This window comes from Nematostella vectensis, chromosome 12, assembly GCF_932526225.1.
Source record: "Nematostella vectensis chromosome 12, jaNemVect1.1, whole genome shotgun sequence".
Taxonomy (NCBI): Eukaryota; Metazoa; Cnidaria; class Anthozoa; order Actiniaria; family Edwardsiidae; genus Nematostella; species Nematostella vectensis.
The window spans coordinates 11,258,442-11,283,617 of record NC_064045.1 but is presented as its reverse complement, the minus strand read 5'-3'; the positions used below and the strand labels follow the sequence as shown (position 1 = coordinate 11,283,617).

General features: G+C 39.8%; 2 protein-coding genes across 3 annotated transcripts in view; one reads left to right on the top strand and one right to left on the bottom strand.

The window, feature by feature from the left end:
• Positions 1-191: 191 nt before the first annotated feature.
• On the bottom strand, positions 192-20,121 carry LOC5520577 (chromosome transmission fidelity protein 18 homolog). 2 transcript variants are annotated; one of them, XM_032365576.2, is made up of 24 exons: positions 19,871-20,121; positions 19,563-19,706; positions 18,508-18,854; positions 18,006-18,095; positions 15,596-15,648; positions 14,628-14,775; positions 14,121-14,294; positions 13,680-13,712; positions 12,438-12,535; positions 12,072-12,195; positions 11,709-11,754; positions 11,102-11,183; positions 9,691-9,784; positions 8,980-9,078; positions 7,571-7,883; positions 6,481-6,533; positions 5,805-5,975; positions 5,049-5,198; positions 3,996-4,126; positions 3,540-3,624; positions 1,297-1,349; positions 950-1,055; positions 700-760; positions 192-610 (listed from the first exon to the last, which is right to left on the bottom strand). In XM_032365576.2, exons 1-24 carry the CDS (start codon positions 19,965-19,967, stop codon positions 495-497), a joined length of 2,868 nt encoding a protein of 955 aa, XP_032221467.1. In that variant the 5' UTR covers positions 19,968-20,121; the 3' UTR covers positions 192-494. The 2 variants fall into 2 exon arrangements, with proteins under 2 accessions (XP_032221467.1, XP_048576274.1); XM_048720317.1 differs by lacking the exons at positions 19,563-19,706; positions 19,871-20,121 and having other exon boundaries at positions 18,006-18,097; positions 18,509-18,636.
• A 153-nt stretch (positions 20,122-20,274) lies between these two features.
• LOC5520579 overlaps positions 20,275-25,176 on the top strand; it is a 9,907-nt gene continuing 5,005 nt past the window's right edge. The window contains exons 1-6 of the mRNA XM_048720318.1: positions 20,275-20,633; positions 21,061-21,216; positions 22,712-23,089; positions 23,699-23,973; positions 24,431-24,555; positions 24,961-25,176. The exon at positions 24,961-25,176 is cut by the window's right edge and continues 79 nt beyond it. Coding sequence (XP_048576275.1) covers positions 20,318-20,633; positions 21,061-21,216; positions 22,712-23,089; positions 23,699-23,973; positions 24,431-24,555; positions 24,961-25,176 — 1,466 coding nt within the window. The 5' untranslated portion in view covers positions 20,275-20,317. The remainder of the gene's footprint in view (positions 20,634-21,060; positions 21,217-22,711; positions 23,090-23,698; positions 23,974-24,430; positions 24,556-24,960) is intronic.

Here is a 25,176-nt window from a genome sequence, read left to right as displayed (position 1 = left end):
CCACCATCTTTGTCATCCTTGCGTCAAGGAACCCAAAAATCCATCTCCATCGCGCTATCTACAATGCCATTTGCATTTTCAACGATTCTATTCAGAAAACCAACGATAAAGCTGTGTTTTTGGACGCATATTTTGTGGTTCTATTCGTAAATAATTCAGAGGAAAACAAAAATAATGAAAAGCCGATTGAGTTATTTTCATTGTTTTTATTTGCGAAAGACGATCAACGCCGTCTTCCTGTGGTTACAATACCCTGTAATGTTTTTTTAGCATTTCTGATTATCACGATCATTTCGATTATCACGATTGCTCCTTATCTTCTGTTTTCCTCTACCCATGTCTGACTACTACCTTTGTTACCGCTGGCCTGTCCACAGCAATTGACGGCTCAAGTTGCCTTGTGAACTAGGCAGGTTTACCTTCAAATAATATGGCAACACTGACAAAATAGACTATTGGCGATGCTTGATAAGGCTGCGGAACAAGGTGCACCGTTACAGTAACTCTTGTATCTTGATGTTCTTCCTGACCGCGTTACTATAACCCTCATTAAAGCGGAACCAGATCTCCTGAGCCGCGCATTTGCTTTCCTCTTTCTTACCGTCAGAACCTGTTTAAACAGGACAAATTACCATTAATTGCATCTAGCAGAGACAGACAAATGACGGAAAGTTTTCTCTATGCACAGAAATGAGTTACCTTTGCCGGCATTTTTTGGTTCTTTTCTCTTGATGGGTCTCCCAAAGAAATCAAGAGCCACCTGTGAATACAAATGTGATTTCAGGAAAGATGTACCCCCCATTATTTGAAGGGGGGCATTGTCTTTTTGAGATTTACATAGGAAAACACTGGTTGGTTGGAAGGCTTAAATTATAAGGCTTTCAAATTATTGGGAAGGGGGGTGGGGTGGGGCATATGCTCCCAGTGCCCCTCACCCCCACATCAATACCTTCTCTTCCTTCACCATGACTTTGGTGGTATCTAACTTTGTTACAACGTTAGGTTTCTCCTTCTTAACCGCCTTACTCTCACTGCTCAGCTTGCTAGGCGTATCCCTAAAAAAAAACAGCATCAACAGCTCAATGTTTCCAGCCTCGTCCCTAGGCGTCTCTAGTCATTAAAACATAGCTCAGCGCTATGTATATAATGGAAAGGATCGACAACCCGTAAAGGCCCACGGGAATTCTTCCCATCATGCCTTGTGCGCTCGCCGCTTATATACGCAACAGGGTAAAAGACAGGAATTCTTCTACTTCTAAAGAACGCTATACAAATAAGTCAGCGGTGGTCACTTACTGAGCGTGCGCGTACATCACACTTTCTGCCCGTCTCATTTTTTCGAGATCAATCTGCAAAAAGAGTCAGACAGTCAGACATGGGTACTTCTTTGGACAAATGATCACTCAAACGTTTAGTATAGAAAGAGCCTTTTGATCATAACGGTCATTCAGCAATTAGTGGAGAGCCCATTCCTTGGAGCATACAACTGAAATATAGGAACTATGAGTAGGCCCATCACTTGCGTACAGCGTCCAACTGTGACATAGGTACTATGAGTGAGCCCATCACTAGGAGCGTCCAACTGTGATATAGGTACTATGAGTGAGGCCATTACTAGAAGCGTACAACTGTGATATAGGTACTATGAGTGAGGCCATTACTAGAAGCGTCCAACTGTGATATAGGTACTATGAGTGAGGCCATTACTAGAAGCGTCCAACTGTGATATAGGTACTATGAGTGAGGCTATCACTAGGAGTGTACAACTGTGATATAGGTACTATGAGTGAGCCAATCACTAGGAGCGTCCAACTGTGAAATAGGTACTATGAGTGAGCCCATTACTAGAAGCGTCCAGCTGTGATATAGGTACTATGAGTGAGGCCATTACTAGAAGCGTCCAACTGTGATATAGGTACTATGAGTGAGCCCATTACTAGAAGCGTCCAACTGTGATATAGGTACTATGAGTGAGGCCATTACTAGAAGCGTACAACTGTGATATAGGTGCTATAAGTGAGCCTATCACTAGGAGCGTCCAACTGTGATATAGGTACTATGAGTGAGCCTATCACTAGGAGCGTCCAACTGTGATATAGGTACTATGAGTGAGGCCATTACTAGGAGCGTACAACTGTGATATAGGTACTATGAGTGAGGCCATTACTAGAAGCGTCCAACTGTGATATAGGTACCATGAGTGAGCCAATCACTAGGAGCGTCCAACTGTGATATAGGTACTATGAGTGAGGCCATTACTAGGAGCGTACAACTGTGATATAGGTACTATGAGTGAGGCCATTACTAGAAGCGTCCAACTGTGATATAGGTACTATGAGTGAGCCAATCACTAGGAGCGTCCAACTGTGATATAGGTACTATGAGTGAGGCCATTACTAGGAGCGTACAACTGTGATATAGGTACTATGAGTGAGCCCATCACTAGGAGCGTACAACTGTGATATAGGTACTATGAGTGAGCCCATCACTAGGAGCGTCCAACTGTGATATAGGTACTATGAGTGAGCCCATCACTAGGAGCGTACAACTGTGATATAGGTACTATGAGTGAGCCCATCACTAGGAGCGTCCAACTGTGATATAGGTACTATGAGTGAGCCCATCACTAGGAGCGTACAACTGTGATATAGGTACTATGAGTGAGCCCATCACTAGAAGCGTACAACTGTGATATAGGTACTATGAGTGAGGCCATTACTAGAAGCGTCCAGCTGTGATATAGGTACTATGAGTGAGGCCATTACTAGAAGCGTACAACTGTGATATAGGTACTATGAGTGAGGCCATTACTAGGAGCGTACAACTGTGATATAGGTACTATGAGTGAGCCCATCACTAGGAGCGTACAACTGTGATATAGGTACTATGAGTGAGCCCATCACTAGGAGCGTCCAACTGTGATATAGGTACTATGAGTGAGCCCATCACTAGGAGCGTCCAACTGTGATATAGGTACTATGAGTGAGCCCATCACTAGGAGCGTCCAACTGTGATATAGGTACTATGAGTGAGCCCATCACTAGGAGCGTACAACTGTGATATAGGTACTATGAGTGAGCCCATCACTAGAAGCGTACAACTGTGATATAGGTACTATGAGTGAGGCCATTACTAGAAGCGTCCAGCTGTGATATAGGTACTATGAGTGAGGCCATTACTAGAAGCGTACAACTGTGATATAGGTACTATGAGTGAGGCCATTACCAGAAGCGTACAACTGTGATATAGGTACAATAAGTGAGCTTTATCATGGACTGGCTACTTTTATAAAGTATAAGACAACCATACTGTTCTATTGCATATAAATAAGCATATTTCACGCTGATATACTCACCTCTCTAGCGCTGGTATACTCGCCTCTCTAGCGCTGGTATACTCACCTCTCTAGCGCTGGTATACTCACCTCTCTAGCGCTGGTATACTCACCTCTCTAGCGCTGGTATACTCACCTCTCTAGCGCTGATATACTCACCTCTCTAGCGCTGGTATATTCACCTCTCTAGCGCTGATATACTCACCTCTCTAGCTACGAGTTGCTTGGTGGCATACGTAAGCTGCTTGTGTTGAGCCAGACCAGGAAACTTGACAGCCTCTTCTATATTCCTGTATATTAACAGACAAAAAGTGGAAAACAAGTGTTATAACAAATGTTTGGTAAATAGCAATTTGACAGAAGGAGGAAGATTTTAAGCAGATAAAAGATAAAGATAAAATTGAAAAGTTTAAACATGGTATCCAAAATCTAAGCGTTTTCACGTGAATAGATGACTAGTCATTTAAATGAAACTAGTTATCACCTGTCTCGTGGGAGGAGCAAAAAAGACAGGGCATGTACTGTGGGAGGCTCGTGAGACTAGTGTAGACGCTGCTAACGTGAAGACAGCATCATTACACCATAGGGTGCCCATGGATCTAGCATAAAGCCATACCCGTCGCCAATTCTAGCATTGCAGATGAAGCCATATGGTACTCACGGATCTAGTGTATAGTTATACTGGCCGTCGCTGTTTCTCTCCTGGTGGTAGGTCAAGTTGTAGGCGATCATTGTGTCAATTAAATCAGTGACTTGCTTTTTCTCACGTGCGGAAAAGAGCTGCATGTTCACCTAACATAACACCGCAGAAACAAACAAAAATATAACATAAATATATTACATAGCAAAAATATATTGATGGCGACGGTAAACGCTAATTATAACACATAACATAGAATTGGGAATGATGATGTTAACAATGATTATAAGATATAAGTGATGAAGATAATAACAAAGATTATATGATATGGAAAATATTATGATGATGGCAATGGTAACGATTATTATAAGATAAGGAAATGATGATGAAACTGGTGATTTAGTTGATGATGGAGGAAATGATTCTCACGCCAATGTTGCTGACGTTATGATATTGTTGACCTTAAGCAACGACGACGGCAACGCGGACGCCGACGGCAGAAAACAATGGAATTTGATTCAGAATTCAATAGCAGCACGTTTTTCACGGTCAATTGAGGACGCGGACGTTTGCAGTGTAAACTCCTCTAACCAGGTTCGCTACTGTAGAAATAATGTCCTTTGTTTATTATTTTTTTGTCTCTGATTATATCTTTTGCTTATTCCATTGTAATTAAACTATAATTGATCGCCACGCGCGTACACATCTTTTTCGATCTCGTTGTCCTAGCCGTCGCCGTCGCCGTCGTCCTTGTTGATGATGCTGACTATGGTGTTGATGCTGATAACATTGATATCGTGTAGTTCTACAAAAAAAATCCATTCCCCCCCCCCCCCCCCCCCATTTAGGGGGTTGGAGGTATGACCCCCCACCCCTCTGAAATTTCCAACACCCTGGAAAAAACTGTCAAGGGAAAATTGCATTTAACCCTATTTCTTCTGGAAATTCCTGGCCGTTTAAACATCCCAGCCCCCCCCCCCCCCCGGAATTCCCAATCCCCTCAATGGGGGGAGGAGGGGGGGGGTAATGGATATTTTCTTGAACTACACATTAGAGATGAATATAGCAGCCTACCGGTCTAAGTGTAGGTGTAATTATTTCCAGTAAAAGCGGAAACAGATCCAGTAACGCGATGCGCTGGTTCAGAACTTGTCTTATGCGAGGACAAGCCTCGGATTTGAGCGACTCAAGCAAGTTCATTGTCTTGACTTCGCGCAAATGACACTGAAATAGAAAAGGGTTAACGAATTATGTACCCCCTTAAAGCAGCCAGCAGTATATCCTGAAAAGATTTTACGTGCTATCCAGAACGAACGAGTGATCAGAAGAAATTTCACGTATTTTCAACAAAAGAACAATGATCAAAAGAGATTTCACATGTTTCTCCGAAAGAACGAGTGATCAAAAGAAATTTCATATGCTATCACCGAAGGAATGAGTGATCAGGAACCTGAACCAATAATTGGACCTACAGTCTCTTTCATAAATAGTGGGGCAGTTCGCACATTTGGGGTGGATCAGAAGAGAGCTTGTACATAAGCTGTCCCATATAATTTTGCTAGGGATTGTAGACCGTATCTTGGCAGTAAGTACGCTGCTGCTTTTTCTCCTATTATCTTTGTTCTACAAAGGAGTTCTTTTGTCTCTATTCTTCTCGTTCTTAGTGTCGAGGTGCGGATATTGTTAATTTGCCCAATCAAATCGCAGCTTGCAAGACCTGCGTACTGACCCTATCTTGGCCCCACCGTATCACCATGGCCACGCTGTTACCGGCTTCTCAGAGCGAATGAAAAGTACAAACACTATCCAGGCTCAACAAACTAGACCCACCTCGTACTGACTGCTGGGATAGCTGAGTTTTGACGAAGTAGGCGTGGCGTACAGTAGATGAAAGGCAACGGATAAAAAAGAGCTGTACCCTCTCAGCATGAAGCTCTGAGACTGAAGGATCTTTCGCTCTACGACGTCGGAGAACTCGAGCCACTCTGTTCCACTGACAACCTGAAAAATGTTTTATCAGATTTTAAAATCATCTACAAAGGTGCCCAAAAGACACTAATTTCAATTCTTAAAGGGGCATCATGTGCATCTTTGTTTTTCACGGTAAAGGTAGAAACTCGATGATAACTACAAAATACCAAGCGGATGGCCAAGAGAACAATAAAGACTCATGCGGTTTTCCTCAGCTAGCTTCCAATTTCTCTTCGATTAGTGTATTGTGTTTAAACAGTGCCCCAAATGGAAATACGTTTCCTTTTTAAAGAAGACCAGACCATGGAATCCTGGCTCTAAGGGTACTGTTGTATTCACGGGTATTACTGTACTATTATTTAAGATATTTGATGTTTGTCCTTCGTTAGTGAAGACCATTTATTTAAACTCGGTGAGTTGCAGGTGACTCGAGAGGCCAATCTTGGGGGTAGAAGTATTTTTTTTCTGCACCTCAACCTTTTCATCCCAATACTCATTACATCATCAAAACACTACAACGATTATGTATACTTACAGCGCTGAGACCTGTATCTTTAAACTTGATATTCAAGTAATTTTCAAATAGACCTGAAACGGAAATGTTTAGAACCGATTGAATGTTGGGGTTAAGGATCAAGTCAGCTTGGGATGCCCAGGTCCAAAAAACCAGATTCTCTACATATGTTAGTTAAGCCTGAGGCCCCATCTCCCCAAACACACTCTTCTAACCTGTATAGAAGGGAGAGAAGGGGGGTTATTGGTGATGCTGGCCTGTGGTACCATCTTCAGTGCTTACGCACTTACCCACACCCATGATTGTAATCTGCTTCAATGACGACAGAGCAAAAAAATTGCAAGATTTCCCAAAATAAGGTCTGGTTAACTTCGGTAAGCTTGAATTTTTGCATAGAGGTTCCTTATGTTATGTAAACCAACATATCAAAAAGTGTTTTTTTTCAAATGGATTCGTCTTCGAGATATGAAGCTTGAAGTGCAATTTTCAAATGTAGAAAGTATGAATCAAAGTATGAATTCTCCTCGTTTTTAGGGAGAAGTCGTGCTCTGATCAGAAATTAAGTCAACTTTGCTCGCTTATATCTAAATTTCTTATCTTCTAAATTTCTTTAAAATTTGGAATTTAGCTTTTGGTCAAAGGAACTCCTTGTATGCGAAACCTTGAGCTGTCTTCAATGACTGGCTTGTTGTCATTTGTGACAGGTGAGTATGCCTGCAAAGAGCTATTAATATGTAAAAAAATCACATTTTTCAGAAAAAAAAAATAAACAGCAGATTCAGCGGGTTTTTTTCTTTTTACGCGAAAAAAAAAAAATGCTGTGCTATTCGGCAGGGCAATCGATGCTGATCGATATGCTATGGTAATGATGATCAATAGGGAACAGTTCTTTGCGCCCCCCACTAGCTATTGACGCCACAGGAATCCAAAGAACTAGAAGACCTGAAACCCCCCTAAATTGGGTCTTAATGTTCAAGTTTTTCACCACACGCGCAATACTTGTCAAGAGTTGTCGTTTAAGGCATCTGCTAACATGCACAAAACAGACCTAAACGACAGAACACACAAAGTCTTCTTTATATCCCATGCATGCAAGCACCCAATAATATACCTTGCATAAGCTTCTCATATTGACCACTAGATGATGCCAGGCGTAGAATATTATGAAACCTTGTCGTCAAGGATGATACATTCTGCGTGGGATCAACCCCAAGATTCTCATCACTGGTGAAGAACCCGATATCCTCTGCGCGCCTTTGGGTACCACCCACAGTATTCGAGAGCCCAAATCGCTTCCTCTTTGGCTTGGGGAGCTGGAAAATCTCGTGCCAAATAGTAAACAAGTTTTTGTGTAGATCCTTTTGGCCGACAGTTGTTGATTGGACGTGCTCTAGGGCTAGCTTTCCGTGGCGTCTGTGTACAAACTACAATCAAATAGAGGTGTTAGTTAAGGAGCCTCTGAGAGCCGCTATTTTGTCAGCCTAGCAAATTACAAGTGTGAAAATGAATCCATTTCCATCGGTCGATTTGGGGGAGCTATTGCAATATTAGTCCAGTCAATCTAATGTTTAACCTAAAAGTAATTGCAGCACAAATGATTTCGGTCTTAAATGATAGAGTAGACCTTTATAACTTCCCAAAAATACATTGTTATTCATGGCGCACTAACCCTCCGCAAACGCACTCTCGACGAGATCGCTCTGCCAGTGCGCTCATGTAGAACAAAGGAATCCAAGATGGCCGACAAAAAAATTGTTTATTGTCCAATTTCGAGATTTCGAAATTTCCTCCAAGAAGACTTTTTGGGATGTTGTTTAGAATGTGTTTTCTTATCATTTAACAATAAAATTGTTTGTGTTGCCATTACTTTTAGGTTCGGCTATAAATTTTCGTAGATTGACTGGACTACTTTTTCTATTCAATTGGATAAATGAAGCATAAGTGGTTGTGTACTATTGAGATTTCTTCTCATAATTTGCCGTCCAATATTGAGTGAAAACAATAACAAAATTGGGGCTGACAAGGGCTTCTTGTTGAGAAACAGGATATAGGTGTGAATCCTTCTGTTATCAAAAGGAAAGTAGCAATAAAATTGTGACATTTTGACGAACTTAACGATCATCGTTAGCCTGAATAGATATATAGATATATTAGCCTGAATACTTATATATGACAGTAACTTATAATGACAATAACATTTTATCTGAACGCTCAGCCTAGTAGTCTCTTTCTTTGGCAGTAACCGCTGTCCTGTTTTCACGACGCATACACTAACCACCCACTTTTCCTGTTTACACCATTTTACTTTTTCGTCAATAATATTTGTGGATCCTAATCGTGTAAGCATGCCTCCTACATGATAGTAAAAACGAAATAGCACTTCCAATTGATTTATGCTTTCTAGCACTTGGCATTCTGTTAGGATAACAAACGGGAGACTAACAGAGATTCTAACAAAAAAGACATTGGTATTGTTTTTACAAGCTTCTGTGAAGTTCAACTGAGTGCGTTTTGTCCTACCTGAAGTGTATTGAGGCAAGATCGAATGTCGTTCTCGGCCTTGTCGCACAGAGCAAGTAGTGTTGTCATGTCTGTTGAGACACCCTCACGCCTGGCAATCTGAGAAAACATTCGCTTAATTAACACGTCATGTTGTGATAACTACGAAGGTAACTTATTAGCATTGACATAAACATGCGAACGAACAACACTAGGGCAGTAGCCAGTATGAGGCAAGCCAAGACACTTGCCTGAGGCATCATCACAGGGGCGTAACCAATACATATAAGGCAAACCAAGACACTTGTCCAGGCAATGATGATCTCAGGGCAGTAGCCAACATGAGGAAAACTGTGGCACTTGCTGCAGTTATGATCTAAGGCCCATTTGATTAATATTGGCTGGTTGCACTGGGTTTAGGTATAATTTTGACCTCCTTAAGGTTTGTTCACTTCCTTTTTGAACTCACGCTACTCATTCAGTAAAGGTCTCCCTTGGAGCAAGTCTAGAATAATTTCTTGACAAGCTACTGGACACTTTGCAGCAAAGTCGAAACAAAGGTGTCAGTATATCTGTTGGGGTAGGAGGATAGGATCCCGCTCAGTGTCCATATAAATTTCATGCAATAAGGAAAACACAGGGTGAAAATGAAAGGTCTGTTTATATTAGGTTACATTAATCTGTTGTTGTTCGTGTGTCATGGAAACACCAGAAGAAAAATTTGATTTTCACCTCAAGAAGTCTGCTTGAGAGTCGCCCAGGAATGGTTTGAGGGAAGACGGCAACCAGAGCTTGCTGACGAAGTTGTCGAAGAGACGGCACGAACCTGTGATAATACAATACATACTGTAAGTGATATATAGCTGATGGGACAATAAGCAAATTGTCAAAATATTCGGTGGTCTACAAATGTATAGCAGGAATTTGACTAATGGCTGATTAGGATAATAAAAACAATAAGAAATCAAGTTTTTAAAAAGCCATAATTCAGCTGGGTTTTAATTCTTTCCCTTCCAGAGAGATTTGGCACCTGGCCCTTAGTGAAGACAGGGGTGTGTCTAGCGTAAAACGTAGGGTGGGGTCCAGAGTAGTAATTCACTTGCCACTGATCAATGAAGCTCAATATGTCACCCTTAGCTCTGATAATAGGTCACTAGATCAATCCACGGTAGCAAGATTTTTATCCAAATGGGCACATTCCTTTCTGACATCCAGACAAAAAGTACAACAGACAGACAAGCAACAGACAGACAGACAGACAGACAGACAGAAAGAAAGACAAAAAGACAGAGAGACAGACAGACAGACGGGTGGATGGACGGATGGACAGACAGGCAGACAAACAGAGGCAAGACCTCCATAGCACAATCGTCACTTAAATCGTTACTTAAATTAATCGTTACTTAAATTAATAAATAATAGACAATGTTTACAAAGAACAGATCAAAATGAACCATCTTTACCAATCAAACTCATCACAAGTGTCAAACTCACCACGGGTGTCAAACTCACCACGGGTGTCAAACTCACCACGGGTGTCAAACTCACCACGGGTGTCAAACTCACCACGGGTGTCAAACTCACCACGGGTGTCAAACTCACCACGGGTGTCAAACTCACCACGGGTGTCAAACTCACCACGGGTGTCAAACTCACCACGGGTGTCAAACTCACCACGGGTGTCAAACTCACCACGGGTGTCAAACTCACCACGGGTGTCAAACTCACCACGGGTGTCAAACTCACCACGGGTGTCAAACTCACCACGGGTGTCAAACTCACCACGGGTGTCAAACTCACCACGGGTGTCAAACTCACCACGGGTGTCAAACTCACCACAAGTGTCAAACTCACCACAAGTGTCAAACTCGTCACGAGTGTCAAACTCACCACAAGTGTCAAACTCGTCACGAGTGTCAAACTCACCACAAGTGTCAAACTCACCACAAGTGTCAAACTCACCACAAGTGTCAAACTCACCACGAGTGTCAAACTCACCACATGAGTAGGGTGGGGGCCGGAACCCTTTGGACCCTCCCTCTTCACATGCTAGAAAGACTCTGCATAGGCATAATTAATCAGGAAAATGCCCTTAATCAAGTGTATTACTTTTTTAGAAAGGTCTTAAGTAATTATAACATACTGGTCATTGCAGATACAGATAACAGGCCTCAGGAGCTGAAGGATCTTCTTTTTCTTCTTTCCTTTTTTCACCTCACCACCATCTAGCAAAATAAAAACTAGCATGTATGAGTGAGTTGAATATAAATGGCTACAAAAATAGTATAAATGGTAAAAAGTCAGAATGGTATTCAAGTTATCAGATTTTTAGTTATCTAGATACCACTATACTTCCGAACAGTTTTGTTCACCTTATTACACTTTTGTGTAACCGTATTACACTTTTGTGACGTAAAAATTTGGCTATTTTCGAGATGATGACATTTTGGGATTTTCATTTTTCCCAATTTATGTATTCGTTTTTATAAAAGTGAGGCAACTTTCTTTCTGATGGTAATGATGAATTTTAGAACCAAATAGACAGGATGGATCCATAGAGCTAATTAGACGGTTTATATTTTACCCAAAACTTTTTATGAACTCATGTCTAACATTATTTTTGTGAAGTTTTCAAAATCACAAAATTAAAAGCACAAAATTAAAGTGTAATAAGGTATACAAACCATTGAGGTGGAAAGTGAGCAAAATTAAATCAAGAGAAATTTTCCCTCTTTCTAACAGACACAGACCTGATTGCTTCTGCTTGAGGACAGATAGGAGTACATTGATTGCAGGCTGTAGAAGAAATAAAACAGGGTTTGTATAAGATTCAACATAGGCTTGTATTCATCTGTCTGCCTGCTTGTCTGTCCATATGTCTGTCTGTCCGTCCATATGTCTGTCTGTCCATCCATGTCAATCCATATTGTCTGTCTGTCTGTCTGTTGTATGTCTGTATGTCAGAAAGGATACATTGTTTGCAGGCTGAAGAAGAAATAAAAAGGGTTTGTATAAAATAAAAAAATAGGCTTGTATTTGTCTGTCCATTTGTCTGTCTGTATGCCTGTCAGTACATCCATGTTTCCATAAAGATCAGATTCTACAGTACTTACTGTGGGCGCTCCATCAATTTCATCAATAACAAGGCAGTTAGGCCTCTCATTGGCACCAAGAACAGATTTCATCTGGGTAGCAACCTCAATCTTCTGTCTGAACACTTCCACAGCCCGATCATCGCTTCAATAAATTATAGACAACATTAACAAAGAACAGACTTTATCTGGGTGGCAAGACCTCCACAGCACGATCATCGCTTCAATAAATTATAGACAACATTAACAAAGAACAGACTTTATCTGGGTGGCAAGACCTCCACAGCATGATCATCACTTAAATTAATTAATAATAGACAATGTTAACAAAGAACAGAATTCATGAGTGGTGCCAATTTCTTTATTATTGTATGTCCTACTCAGTACCTGGCATTCATTTCCACCACATTGTAACCAGCATGTTGTGCAATGACATGAGCCAGGGTAGTTTTACCAAGACCAGGGGGACCACAGAGCAAGGCAACCTACAGAAAACAAAATGTGTTTGTCTATCTGGAAAACACCAATCACTATGATAACAAGCTTGCAATACTATCTTCACAGTTAACTGTTTATCATTGTTCTGCAAACTTGATCGAGATATCCCACACTGAACCAGAAATTTTAGTCCGGAGTTGGAGCTCTCATTGACTCTAATCAAGCCCAATCTCTGTTTGATCGAGGCTTAAGAGCACAAAATACCATTTTTAGGGCTGGAAATTGCACCTGTATGACTCACTTTTGTGACTAAATATTTTTATCTTGCAATTAAACTTTTTCAACTGGTCAAAATTTTGTGACTTGTATTTTATGCCAAACTAAACAACATAAATCCTAAAGACAGATTTACCATTTTCTAGCCTTTCTTGCAAATAAAGTGTGAGAAACCAACACGTATATAGTATAGGCGGTATTGCCCTAACTGTCTACTGGCGGTTCTTATTTGACAATTGATTCCGCCATGCAATGTTAATGTTTATTGTAAGAAACAAACACACTTGATGTTGTGTATCAGATAAAGGAGTATACTAGCATAACAATGTGCTTCTAAAAGTTTGACATTGGAAAGAACTTGAGTTTGTGTAACCTAATCATTCCCCAATTGCTTCGTGATGGCCTGCCGACTGATCTATCTCAAGCTGTTGATGATACAGTGAATTAACTATGTTTAGTTAATATTAGTGTATATGATAACATTTGGAGCAATGTGTTTGTTGAAATACGTATGTATTTCAATTTAAAGGAGTAAATACAAAAACAAACAAGCAAACAACAATCTGCAAGCACTCTTCTTTCATATTGTGCAATATTTTGCAATACTTTTTCATATTGCGCAATACCTTTCATCATATTTTGAGACTAAAATTTTTGAAAATGCGACTTCAATTTGAGAGCTAGTTGAAAAATTTCGACGTCGTTTTTTCCCTTAATTTCCAGCCCTGATTTCCACATTTGCTTTGAGTGGCTTTAGATTGGTTAGTGAATTGCCATTAGACCCTACATACATTTTTTCCTGGACACACATTTGGTAAGAAGACAAACAATTAGGTGGCCTAGAGGCATATAAACTATAAAGAAAATTTAGCATGCTTATAGTGCTGGTTAACTGAACTAATTTAATGGATATACCTTGTGTACTGGGTAGCCATTGTCATCAACTTCCTAAAAACGAAAAAAAAAATCTTAAATAATAGCTTATTTTTAAAATGTTGCACTCCATAAGTTGTAACATCATGGGTTACAAAAAATGGCAATAATCCCAAGCTCTGGGTCTTGCACCAGCAGATTGCATAACTTTATTGGTGGCAAGCTTTGACCATGCTCAGGCTTTTAGCAGCCAAAAAATCAAAAGTATAAGCCAGAAAGTTTATTTGTCAGAAAGGGCTTATTTCCATTCAAAGCATTAATTTTTTCATCGTTCTGGCAAAATGTCTGAGTTTATTTTGGCTTGAATTTGCCAATAAAAAGTCTTGTGATCATTTAGTGCAAGTCGCCAGTTCATGTGGATGTGAGGCACTAACATTCTAATTTTTGCAAATCGATAATAAAAGGAATACTACATGAACTTACAGTCCATGCGTCACTGTCAAGTCCTCCCTTGCCAAACTTTCTAAAGTCCTTGTTGTGCTTTTTGTCCATGTTGGACTTCTGTTCCTTTGGCTGATGTTTCACAGGTTTCCTCTCTCTCCTGAATACCACCTTATCCCACAATTTAAGCCATTGCAGCAGAGTTCTGTTGATCGCCTGCATTGCGAAGCAAAATATCATGTTATCAAGAGCATATAACAACAGTGATGATAATATTGTTGGTAATTATGCTACTGATTACCACACCACCACAACAAAGTCACCAGTTCCCACACTATCTAACTACCACCATTATCATCACCATCACTATCATCACCATCACTACAATCACCATCACTATCATCACCAGTATAATAATCATGTTTATAACCACTAAGCACTCATCCATACTGGTATAAAAAAATTACAGAAAATGTTTGGAGCTATTTATCGAGAGGCTGAAAGCTGGTGGTGTCCTCATAACAGGGTTTCACTGAATATGTTACTTACGTCATCACTCAAAAGTTCTGTGAAATGTCTTGGGGAATATTTTTCTACCCATAAACCATGGTGTAGGGGTGTGGATTCTTCCTCGTCTTGTTTCTCTTCCTCGCCTGCTCCACCTGTAGGCTGTGTTTCAGGAGTACCCTCGACAGCTCTTAAAGTTAACAGAAAGAAACAATCAGGGGCACACGCAAGATTATTCAAAAGGGGGAAACATCCTGATGGTTGGTTTTGAAGGTACTTTATGAAACACTGCCGCAATGTAAATTTGCGGATCTCAGCTCCCATGCATGACACTAAATGAATGGCAAACTTGTATAATTACAGGGGATTAGCTAGAAATTGTCTAAGACCTTGAATCACGATATTGTGACATCTCAGGTGCATCTCAAGTGAGTTACTCATTATGCTACAATCAACAAAAAAATAGTTGCTGCTTGTGTGTACAAATGCTAAGAGAAATGTGCTCTTATTGGGACAATTATAAGGAAAACTGTCATTTGCAGGAAAGTTATTAGGCATCCAGTTGCCTAATGACTTAGCATGGTTGCCTAGTGAATGGTCACCTAAAGGCCTGGCTAAACATTCAAACCTGTTTGTCAAACCTGTTTGTCTTGTTCGACACAAATGTTTGTACGTTTATCCACCCAAAAAACATGGCATTCAATTGGCTTCCACAACATGTACAGATGTTTGAACAAGATCAAAACATTTTCATCAAACATTTGTGTTGAACGCATCCACTCATCACACAAAACATTGCGCGCTCTTCGTGATTTTATCCAATCACCACTCGAAATTCCCATTCCAAACATGCTTGCGTGAGTGTTTGATTTCAATGTTTTACAAACATGTTTGAATGTTTAGCCAGGCCTTAACCACTAAGTTGACTATTGGCCAATAACCCCCTCCCCCCGGCTAGGTGCATGATTTTTGATATCTCTGCATATTTTGTAACGCTGTATTTACTGTACCTTCTCACTGCTGCCATAACTCTGTCCGACTCTGCCCTGGCTTTACTCCTTCTCTGAAATAAAAACAAAATTTTGTATAGAGTGATATACCTTTACCATATGAATGGCCTAAGTGTTACACAACAGGTCGACACAGCCGGGCAAGAACGTATAGAATCCAAGGATTGTCTATGAAATATTTATTAGAAGTCTCGAACCACTAAAAAAATACCAGTGTAAAATAAACAGGAATGACTAACAGTATACAGTCCCCTCAAGCAATCTTTCTTTAGTCTTCTCCAATAAATCCTAATCGAAAAACCCTTCCAATGTGGCAACTCATTCACAACTAAAAATCTAGCTGAATGCGACCCCTATTTGTACGACACTATCATGCATGGGAAAGCATTCTTTAGATTCTACAACTTGTTGTCAAAATACGCCCTTTTCTTATTATAATAGGCGGCAGGGATGTCCTGTATTGGTATCGCTTATCTCTAGTGATAATTGTATCACAATCAAAAGTAATCCACCAAAAAGAAGTTGATCAACTACTGCGCCCACTCACCACGTTATCGCAGGTGAGTGTAGCTAGCGTACATCCTTTTGACAACATGGAACTACATTTTTAATCGTTTAGTAAGTTGCACCTAAAAAACTACAAGATTATTACAAAAAAATCTAGAGAATATAGAGTGAAATAAAAAATAAAATATATGTTTAGTGGCAGCAGGGGGTTTCGCACAAGTCGAGAGAAGGTTTGAAAGCAGATTTGAGTAGATATTGGTCCCCTGAACAATGCCAGTTAGTTAGTGGAGTTGAATTGTGGTATATGTTTTGAATTATTTAGGTTTTTCGTTTTTTTTGTGTGTGAAAAACCACAGGGTATCCGAGTATGAATTTTACAAAATAATTTATTGAGCATGCAAAACATTCAATATAGGCATGGAAACTCATCATTGTATCCCAATACTGATCGAAGACCATGTTAAGAATAGAGCAGTTGTTGTTGGTGATCTGCATCATGATGATGGTGAGATATTTCTGCGCAAGCTCCACAAACGTATTTGCATCTGAATAAATGCCATTCCATCCAAGATATTAACAACATCATGTGTAAACACCTTCGTCAAGAATTGTGACAAGGTCACTTGTCACAAAAAACTTCCTCAAACTTCAATCATTGTAGGCAATTGAGCAGGGGACTGCTAGGTTGACTTATCTTTGCATTTGCTGTCTTCCAAACAGATCTCAGTTGGCTTTCACTGTGGACATTCTCTCAATTTGTTTTACCATTGACTTGCTTTTTTAAAGAAAACTTGACTTGGAATCCCTGTGGTTCCATTAGATATAAAAGAGAAGCATAAAGGAGCCTAGATTTAGCTCAGATGCCATATTTGACACTGGAGTATCATGTTTAGGTTGCTTCTGAGTTATACTGTAAACGACAATAGAATGAAAACTCTATTGGTTTTTCCCCAAGCTTATGCGCGAATACACTGGAACCTTGCAAATATATGACTCAGGCACCCTGTGGTTTTAGGGTGTATTAGTTGGAGCGACTTGCAACATATGGAAAGTATGTTTGTAGAATGTTTTCATGCCTATATTCTATGTTTTGCATGGTCAATAAATTATTTTCTAAAATTCATACTCGGGTACCCTTTGGTTTTTTTACCCGAAATAGAAAAGTGTAAATAATTCAAAACATATACCACAATCCGACTCCACTAACTACCAGGCGTTGTTCAGGGGACCAATATCTACTTAACTACTGGAATAACGCGGGAAAAAATTTGAAATTACGCGGGATTCTTTGCTAGATTTCGCGGAAAATCAATCATTACGCGCTAAATTATGTGGAATTTTGCAATACATTTTTCTTTAAAAATCAAAATTTTGCGGGATTCTTTACTGAATTATGCGCTAAATTACACAGAATATCAACTGTCACGCCAAAACTACATCTTGTACCGAAGGTAAGCACGAAATAACTTGAAAAGTTTATTTTTTTGGCGAAAATATCTTAGGAGAGTTTTCATTGGGTCCTATCCACCAGCCAATTAAAAAAGGTATTTTTTTATTAGTCCTAGGCCTTCGCGGTTTAGCAAAGAATGCATAGTTATTTTATTTGTTTTCGAAATTCAGTTTGAAATATCGCACTCTTACGAAGAATATCTCTCTTTTTTACGAGAAATAGAGGTAAGAACCCTAAAAGAACACATCAGCTGTGAACTTAAATGTTTTGTCTTTCAAAATTTAGCCAAATTACGCGGGATTGCGCGGAGAAAGACAAATTACGCTCTTCCGCACAAGCGCATAATTCCAGAAGCCCTGACTTAAATCTGCTCTGAAGCCTTCTCTAGCTCTCGACTTGTGCGAAACCCCTATTTTCCGGCTTCTGCCACCAGACTATTTGTATTTTAGTTACCTGTTCATTAACTTGCTGTTGCAGAACATGAAATGGGACCTGTAGCAGATTTTGTGAAAACTTCCTTCTCATTTCATGCAACTTTGTGTTCTGAAATGAAAAAAGGGATTGCAATTACTTATACTTGTTATACATGTGTGGGAGAAAAACCGAGAGGTTTCAAATAAACTTGACCCCCTGTCCTTGCTAGAGGGTTTATTATGGTCCCAGTGGTCCTTTTTTTACTTTAACCATAGCTGATTTTGGCAAAAATCTGTGAACCAGAGGTAACCTCAAAGCTGTTGGTTAAGCTAGCATTTGGAAAAAATACCCCTTTCTTACCAGGCTTTCAAAAAAAACAGTTTTATTATTTTCCATAATTTGTTATTTCTATTCTATACTGTACAGGAACTTTGGTAAATTACAGTAGCAAAAAGGCGAAAGTCAAGCCATCTAATTCTATCTAAAACAGGAGAAGAAACAACAACTTATTTGTGACAACCACAAATCGCAGCAAGCATACCTTTTTTGGCAACTGTGATTGACAGTCGTCATCTGCGTCAAGACAAAGATACAGCCTCTGACCATCAGTCTTTGTCACAGTAACACACTCCTTGTTCATTGGTGGTCTAGTGTAAACATGAGTCTTCCCCAGCCTTGATGGCATATGTCCATGGGATGGGATATCTTGCGACAGTCCATACCCTCTATCAAATAGGATATTTTGTGATGTACCATACTTTAGAGTTTCAGGACTTTGATTCAGGTGGTGTCCATTGGTTGTTTGATTAGACGGTACAGAGTTATCATTCAAATCATGCTTATCTTGGGTATTTGGGCTTGCACAACGTGGTCGCTTGTTAACAGGACCTAGAACCACAAACCATTAATCAGGCTAGCTTTATCAACGAAATGAGAACCTTCAGAGTGTAGTATGGTACATTAGGTGTGGTTGAAACACATTTGTAAACCTACATACTGTAAGAGATGGGCCATGGGGGGACTCTCTCTAAAAAAATGTACATATGCCCGTCAAGAAATGATTTTAACCCTAAAAGATAGCAAAATGGGTGTGGTTTTTGGATTTTTTAACCCTAAGGGTAGCAGATAAAACAAACAAATTATCAGGTTTCTGAGTTTTATTGACAGGCTTCTAAAACAGAAAGTCTTACAAACTTTAACAGGAAGTGTGATTTTTATTTTTGGGGGTCTGGTCACCTGGTAGACATCCTAAGTGATAGCAGATTTCCAGAAGACCCTAAGGGATAGCACTTGGTGCGAATTTTATACCCTAAGGAATAGGAAGAGCATGTGTATATTCTTAAGGGAGAGACCCCCCCCCCCCCCCCATGGGAGATGGGACTAAAAACAAACATTTATGAATTGTATTGCAGTCGCCGCAAGCATGCACATCTCTTTTCTGACAACTTTAAAAAGTGCTCTCATGTAATCTTTAAGTCCTGTTGTTATCGGATAGGATGTTCCATTGGCAAAATCAGAAGAGTCTTTGAACCCCCCTAAACCCTAAGGGATAGCAGAGTTATTGGTAGAATGTTTATATACCCCACAGAAACTTACTTAATTGATCTTTCGGAATTTCAATGCTTTCATCAAGTGGTGAGCCGTACATTTCATCGTGATCACGTTTCTTGCCAGTTTCTCCGTCAGTTGTGCTGTCTTTTTCATGCCCGAAATTTAAAGTCTTTCTTGAAGAAGGAAACCCTGTGATTGTTACCATGATATTAGTACCTTTGATTTTGACCCTCAAAGATGATAGATCTTTAGAAAATACACAATTAGCAACAGTTCTCTGCTACTAAATAAGAATTGAGTAAGTTAAGTAAGTATTACATGAGTTAAGAATTAAACAATTTTCAACAACTCACCAGCACCGATTTCGTCCATAATTTCCATCTCATCCGCATATCGATCTTCGAAATCATCTTCATCGGGATATTGCAGCGGAATATCCCAATCTTCCATGTTTTCAAATAATGGGAGATCTTACAAACTCATTACGCAGTCATATCTGCATGAACATACGAGCTGCTAGATGGTGGAACATTTGCTATCGGAATAAAGTCGAACAGCAGCCATGTTTAGATTTCCTCCGCGCCAAAAATCAATAAAATCACGTGACTATTTTAGTCAATAAGAACTCGGCTTTTTGACGACAAGTTCCGATCCGAATCCTGTTTTATTTTCCAATTTCAGCCAATCATAACGCAGGTCTAACTCTTTTGACAAAACTACGTCATTTTTCGGGGAATACCCCTGGATATAAATTGAAAACGAAAGATCCTTCTCGACTGGTTGGTTCAACGGCTGAGAACATGGATAAAATCAGACTCGAATTTAGGAAATTTCTGTTGGAGCTATCGAACGATTTGGCGCCTCAGGAAGTAGAGAAACTAAAGTTTCTGCTTGAAATCCCTGGATCTGCCAGAAACGACATGTCCGAAGCTTTCCATGTTTTCCACTATCTGTGCCAAGATGAAAAGTTGACACCGACAGACTTTGCTGTGTTGCAGGACGTTTTAGAAAGCGTCAACCGCCAAGATTTGAGAAGTAAAATCGATGGAAAGAAAGACTATTTCGCTGAGTCCTACATAGCAGAATCTAAGAAGAATCCGATGAATGCTCATATAGGTAAGTATGAAGAAGACAAAAGTATTTCTGGTTTCAAATGTTTCGAATGGGGCCATACGCGAAGCGACGCGTAAGCATATGGCGACCGGAGAGCAAAAAATCAAAATTTTGGTTAATTGTATGTTTTCGTTTTGCTGTTAAGCTGTCATCAAATAAAACAGGTTCCTTTTGATCCCATGTGAACTGTACTCATATGGAGAAAAGTGTAGAAACCCGCTCGTAGGGCTTAACAAGATTGGCTCGATTATCTCATTGTTCTATTGTAATTTCGTTCTTCGTCAGTGGTGCACCCACCCAATGTAGTGATACGGAATTTTTTTTTGTGTTAATAGCCATATAAAATGTCCAAATGGGAGTTTGATTTCAGTGTTTATCAAAGATATAATAAATGTCCAGCCAAGCCTTCATATTTAATTGACATTTTCAGGCTGGAAGAATGCATGCCAGGCTCCACCCCCGCAGGGGATTTCTGTGGAAGGCGATGACGTGGTGACTGATGCAGGTCCAGATGCTAGTCCTTCAAGCTTAAAGTGTACAACTCTTCTTCCATATCAGCCTCCACCGTTTGCTTTCACCACTGCTGGTTAGTGAGAAAGTAGTCATATAGCCATGCAATAGCCATAGTGTACATCTCTTCGTCCATATCAGCCTCCACCGTTTGCTTTCACCACTGCTGGTTAGTGAGAGAGTAGTCATATAGCCATACAATAGCCATAGTGTACATCTCTTCGTCCATATCAGCCTCCACCATTTGCTTTTCCCACTGCTGGTTAGTGAGAGAGTAGTCATATAGCCATACAATAGCCATAGTGTACAACTCTTCTTCCATATCAGCCTCCACCGTTTGCTTTCACCACTGCTGGTTAGTGAGAGAGTAGTCATATAGCCATACAATAGCCATAGTGTACATCTCTTCTTCCATATCAGCCTCCACCGTTTGCTTTTCCCACTGCTGGTTAGTGAGAGAGTAGTCATATAGCCATACAATAGCCATAGTGTACATCTCTTCGTCCATATCAGCCTCCACCATTTGCTTTTCCCACTGCTGGTAAGTGAGAGAGTAGTCATAACAAAACACTAGCCATAGTGTACAACTCTTCTTCCATATTGTTATAATGTTAAAAATGCCTTACAGAATATTAAATTAATATTTGCTAAGTCTTTATTATAACAACATGCCCAGAGAATGGAGAAGCTGGAGGCCAAGGGAGGGAATAAAACAATAAAGTATAACAGTATGAGGTATATGATACCTATGACTATGTACCTCCTCACCTCCCCACCTCCCCCCCCCCCCCCCCCCCCACCACCCTTAGCCAATCCTGGGTATGCCTGTACCTGAGTATCTATATTTATTCCTTTCAGATGAAACAATCTTATTAATGTATAATTTATCAATAAAAGTGCCACCAGCCTGCAGTCATCATTTTCTTTATCTCCAAGTACCATCACTACTACTGTATCATCAGCATCATTGTCATCATAATCATAATCCATATCACTTGTACTTATGCACTTTGTTTTACATGTTATTATGTTTATTTTTTTAGGTATTATTTTAAACAAATTGTGCATTTAATTTGCTATCATCAGCATCATTGTCATCATAATCATGATCCATATAACTTGTACTATGCACTTTGATTTTCATGTTATTATGGTTATTTTTTAGGTATTATTTAAAACAAATTGTGCATTTAATTTGCTATCATCAGCATCATTGTCATCATAATCATAATCCATATCACTTGTACTATGCACTTTGATTTTCATGTTATTATGGTTATTTTTTAGGTATTATTTTAAACAAATTGTGCATTTAATTTGCTATCATCAGCATCATTGTCATCATAACCATAATCCATATCACTTGTGCTATGCACTTTGATTTTCATGTTATTATGTTTATTTTTTAGGTATTATTTTAAACAAAGTGTGCATTTAATTTGCTATCATCAGCATCATTGTCATCATAACCATAATCCATATCACTTGTACTATGCACTTTGATTTTCATGTTATTATGTTTATTTTTTAGGTATTATTTTAAACAAAGTGTGCATTTAATTTGCTTTCAGAATCATCAAGTGACATGAGTAAGCAGGAGCAAAAAGAAGATGAAGACAATGGCATGAGAAAGCAGAAACCAAAGGAAAGTGAAGATACTGGATTCGATTTCAGTACTTTGGGGCCTCTTCCTGCCATAGATGAACATCAAATGAAAGCTCTGTTTGAGAGACTCACTCCCCTCCACTCTGAACCCTTATTCCGACCCCCAAACTCTCATTTTAATCACAGGCCACAACGTCCTGCCAATCAGCGCTATGTCAAAGATGATTACGTGGTATGGATCGGGAACGCAGTTCGCACAGTGGAAAGCACACCAGATGCTTTTGTGGTTGAAATGAACAACGGATCTGAGTTCACTATTAACATCAACAATTCTAATTCATTTGGTAGGTACATGAATTATAAGTGATGAATACATTAAAGAGCAGGGATAATTTGGATGGCTATAATCCCCTATGCTTGTGTTGTTTATTTTCTAATTTGTCCTCTTCCTTTATTGAGTCTGGATCAACCAGCAATAATTGCTTATCGATTTCAAATGGGATAAATGGGATAAATTTTAAAGGGATAAATGGCATTACATAAACCAGAAATGAGGTGCACAGACCAGCTCTGCTACAGCATTTGCCTACTGGTCATTTTTACATCTCTCAAAATATTCACCTGTTCATCAAATGAATTTTTTTGGAGTTAAACTTAGATAAAAAAAAGTAATGTTAAACCAATACTTCCAGTCCTAGAGCCTTAAACCTTGCAAACACCACCTCAAATAAGCAATACATTCTCTACTTCTTTTTGAATAGTAAAGTTCTTATTTAATTACTGTCTTAGTGGCTAGCATAGAGGGGTATCAAACTCACCACATGATCCAAAGAACAGAGCCTCATGATGGTTATGCCCCATGCCATCCCCTCATTCAAGAATATGCACCCTCAAAAGTTTTGGGAATTATTCAAGCTGGGACGAAAATAATAAAATAAAGTTTTATTTTAAAGATGCTGAGGTTGACATTGAATTTGGTGGCCGGTACCTTGGTTGTTGGCACGTCGAGCACTTTATGGTACAAGACCTTAAAATCACTGGAAGTGCGTATGAACCTGGTGCCCTTACATTTTATGGCCGTGATGAAGGGCTGACACCTACAAAGGAAGTATCCGCAGACAGCATTATCAAGCTGGAGTTTAAACCAGATGCCCATGGACTTCTTGTCCGTGGGACATTTTACCCAGAGAGGCCAATCGCCTTGCAAAGACACGCCTTCCTCAGCCAGGTAAAATAAAAGCAATGGGTAAGACATTGAGCCTACCCATATGTGTGATTCCAGAAATAATCGAGACTGATGCTTAATCAAGCAAACGCTTTTGCTCCGACAAAGGGCTAACGCTCGAAACGTCAGCGCAACTACCCTGTTTCACAGAGGCGTTCGACATACTTTTTCAACGTTGTGTTGATTTATACCTTATGTGTAGGTAGTTGTATCTCCTAAGGAGGCATAGGTTACTACAGCATTTCCTTCATGGGGATGCATCCCCGCAAACCACATGGTGACCATTTATCCATAAAACTGCCTTCAGGGTATGAATTGAGTCACTGAGAACCAGCTAAATTAAGGAAATATATTTCCCCTTACCAACTGCCATCATGTCTCACCCCTTCTCAGTAAAAAAACTTAATCCGCACCGATCCCTTAAATGAAATAGTGTCTACTTTTTATGTTTCCTTTATAGGTGTTTACTGCCATCGAGAAGAATGTGGGAGGAGGCGACTTTAAGGTTGCTATGCTTGTCAGACCGGAATCAGAGAGACTTCACCTCAATGCCAGCGATGAGAGTGACCGCCAAACTCGTATCGAGTAGGTCTTTGTTCTCGTTTGTCCTTCTTCTCCACTTTTCTCTTCTCTTCATAATATTATGATACGCTTGATACCCTTTATCTGTGGAACAACCATTTGCCAATCGCCATTTGCACTGTCTGTGCGTGCTGTGATTTTTTGCGACTCAGAGCGAGGCATTTCATCCCGTAGTTGATTTTGGGGATAAATGACGTCACAGCGTTCGATTGTTCTATCCCAACTGAATAATGGCGGCTGTATTTCAGGCTTAAACAAAACATACTTCAACTTGATATAGCGTTTGGAACCTGATAGTTGAACGCATAATCTTTACATTTCCTATTCCCGTGCGAGAGGACGTATTTTAGGAACCTCGTCTTCCTGCCCTTTTAACATACCTGAAATGAATGGGTACTTCTTTTGCAGTGACCTTGGTTTTAAGGTCAATGAGCGTATCATCGCGCTGTCTGACAATGAACGGGTGAATGTCGAGCTACCAGACGGAACTGTTCACAAAGTCGCCTTCAGGCCCCTATACGGCGGGCTGTATGAGATCATAGAGGCAGTAGCTGAGATAACGGAAGTGGTAAAAGAAAGGGTGATGATCTACTACAAAAACATTCCCTTGCGGAAAGAGAAAAT

Bases quoted from the DNA above. Each gene is read 5' to 3' on its own strand.
- LOC5520577 (XM_032365576.2), bottom strand. From the start codon at position 19,967: ATGGAAGATTGGGATATTCCGCTGCAATATCCCGATGAAGATGATTTC. The intron at 14,295-14,627 runs GTAAGTAACATA...TTCGCAATGCAG, and splicing joins CAGAACTTTTGAGTGATGAC to GCGATCAACAGAACTCTGCT. The intron at 12,196-12,437 runs GTACTGAGTAGG...AATTTATTGAAG, and splicing joins GTGGTGGAAATGAATGCCAG to CGATGATCGGGCTGTGGAAG.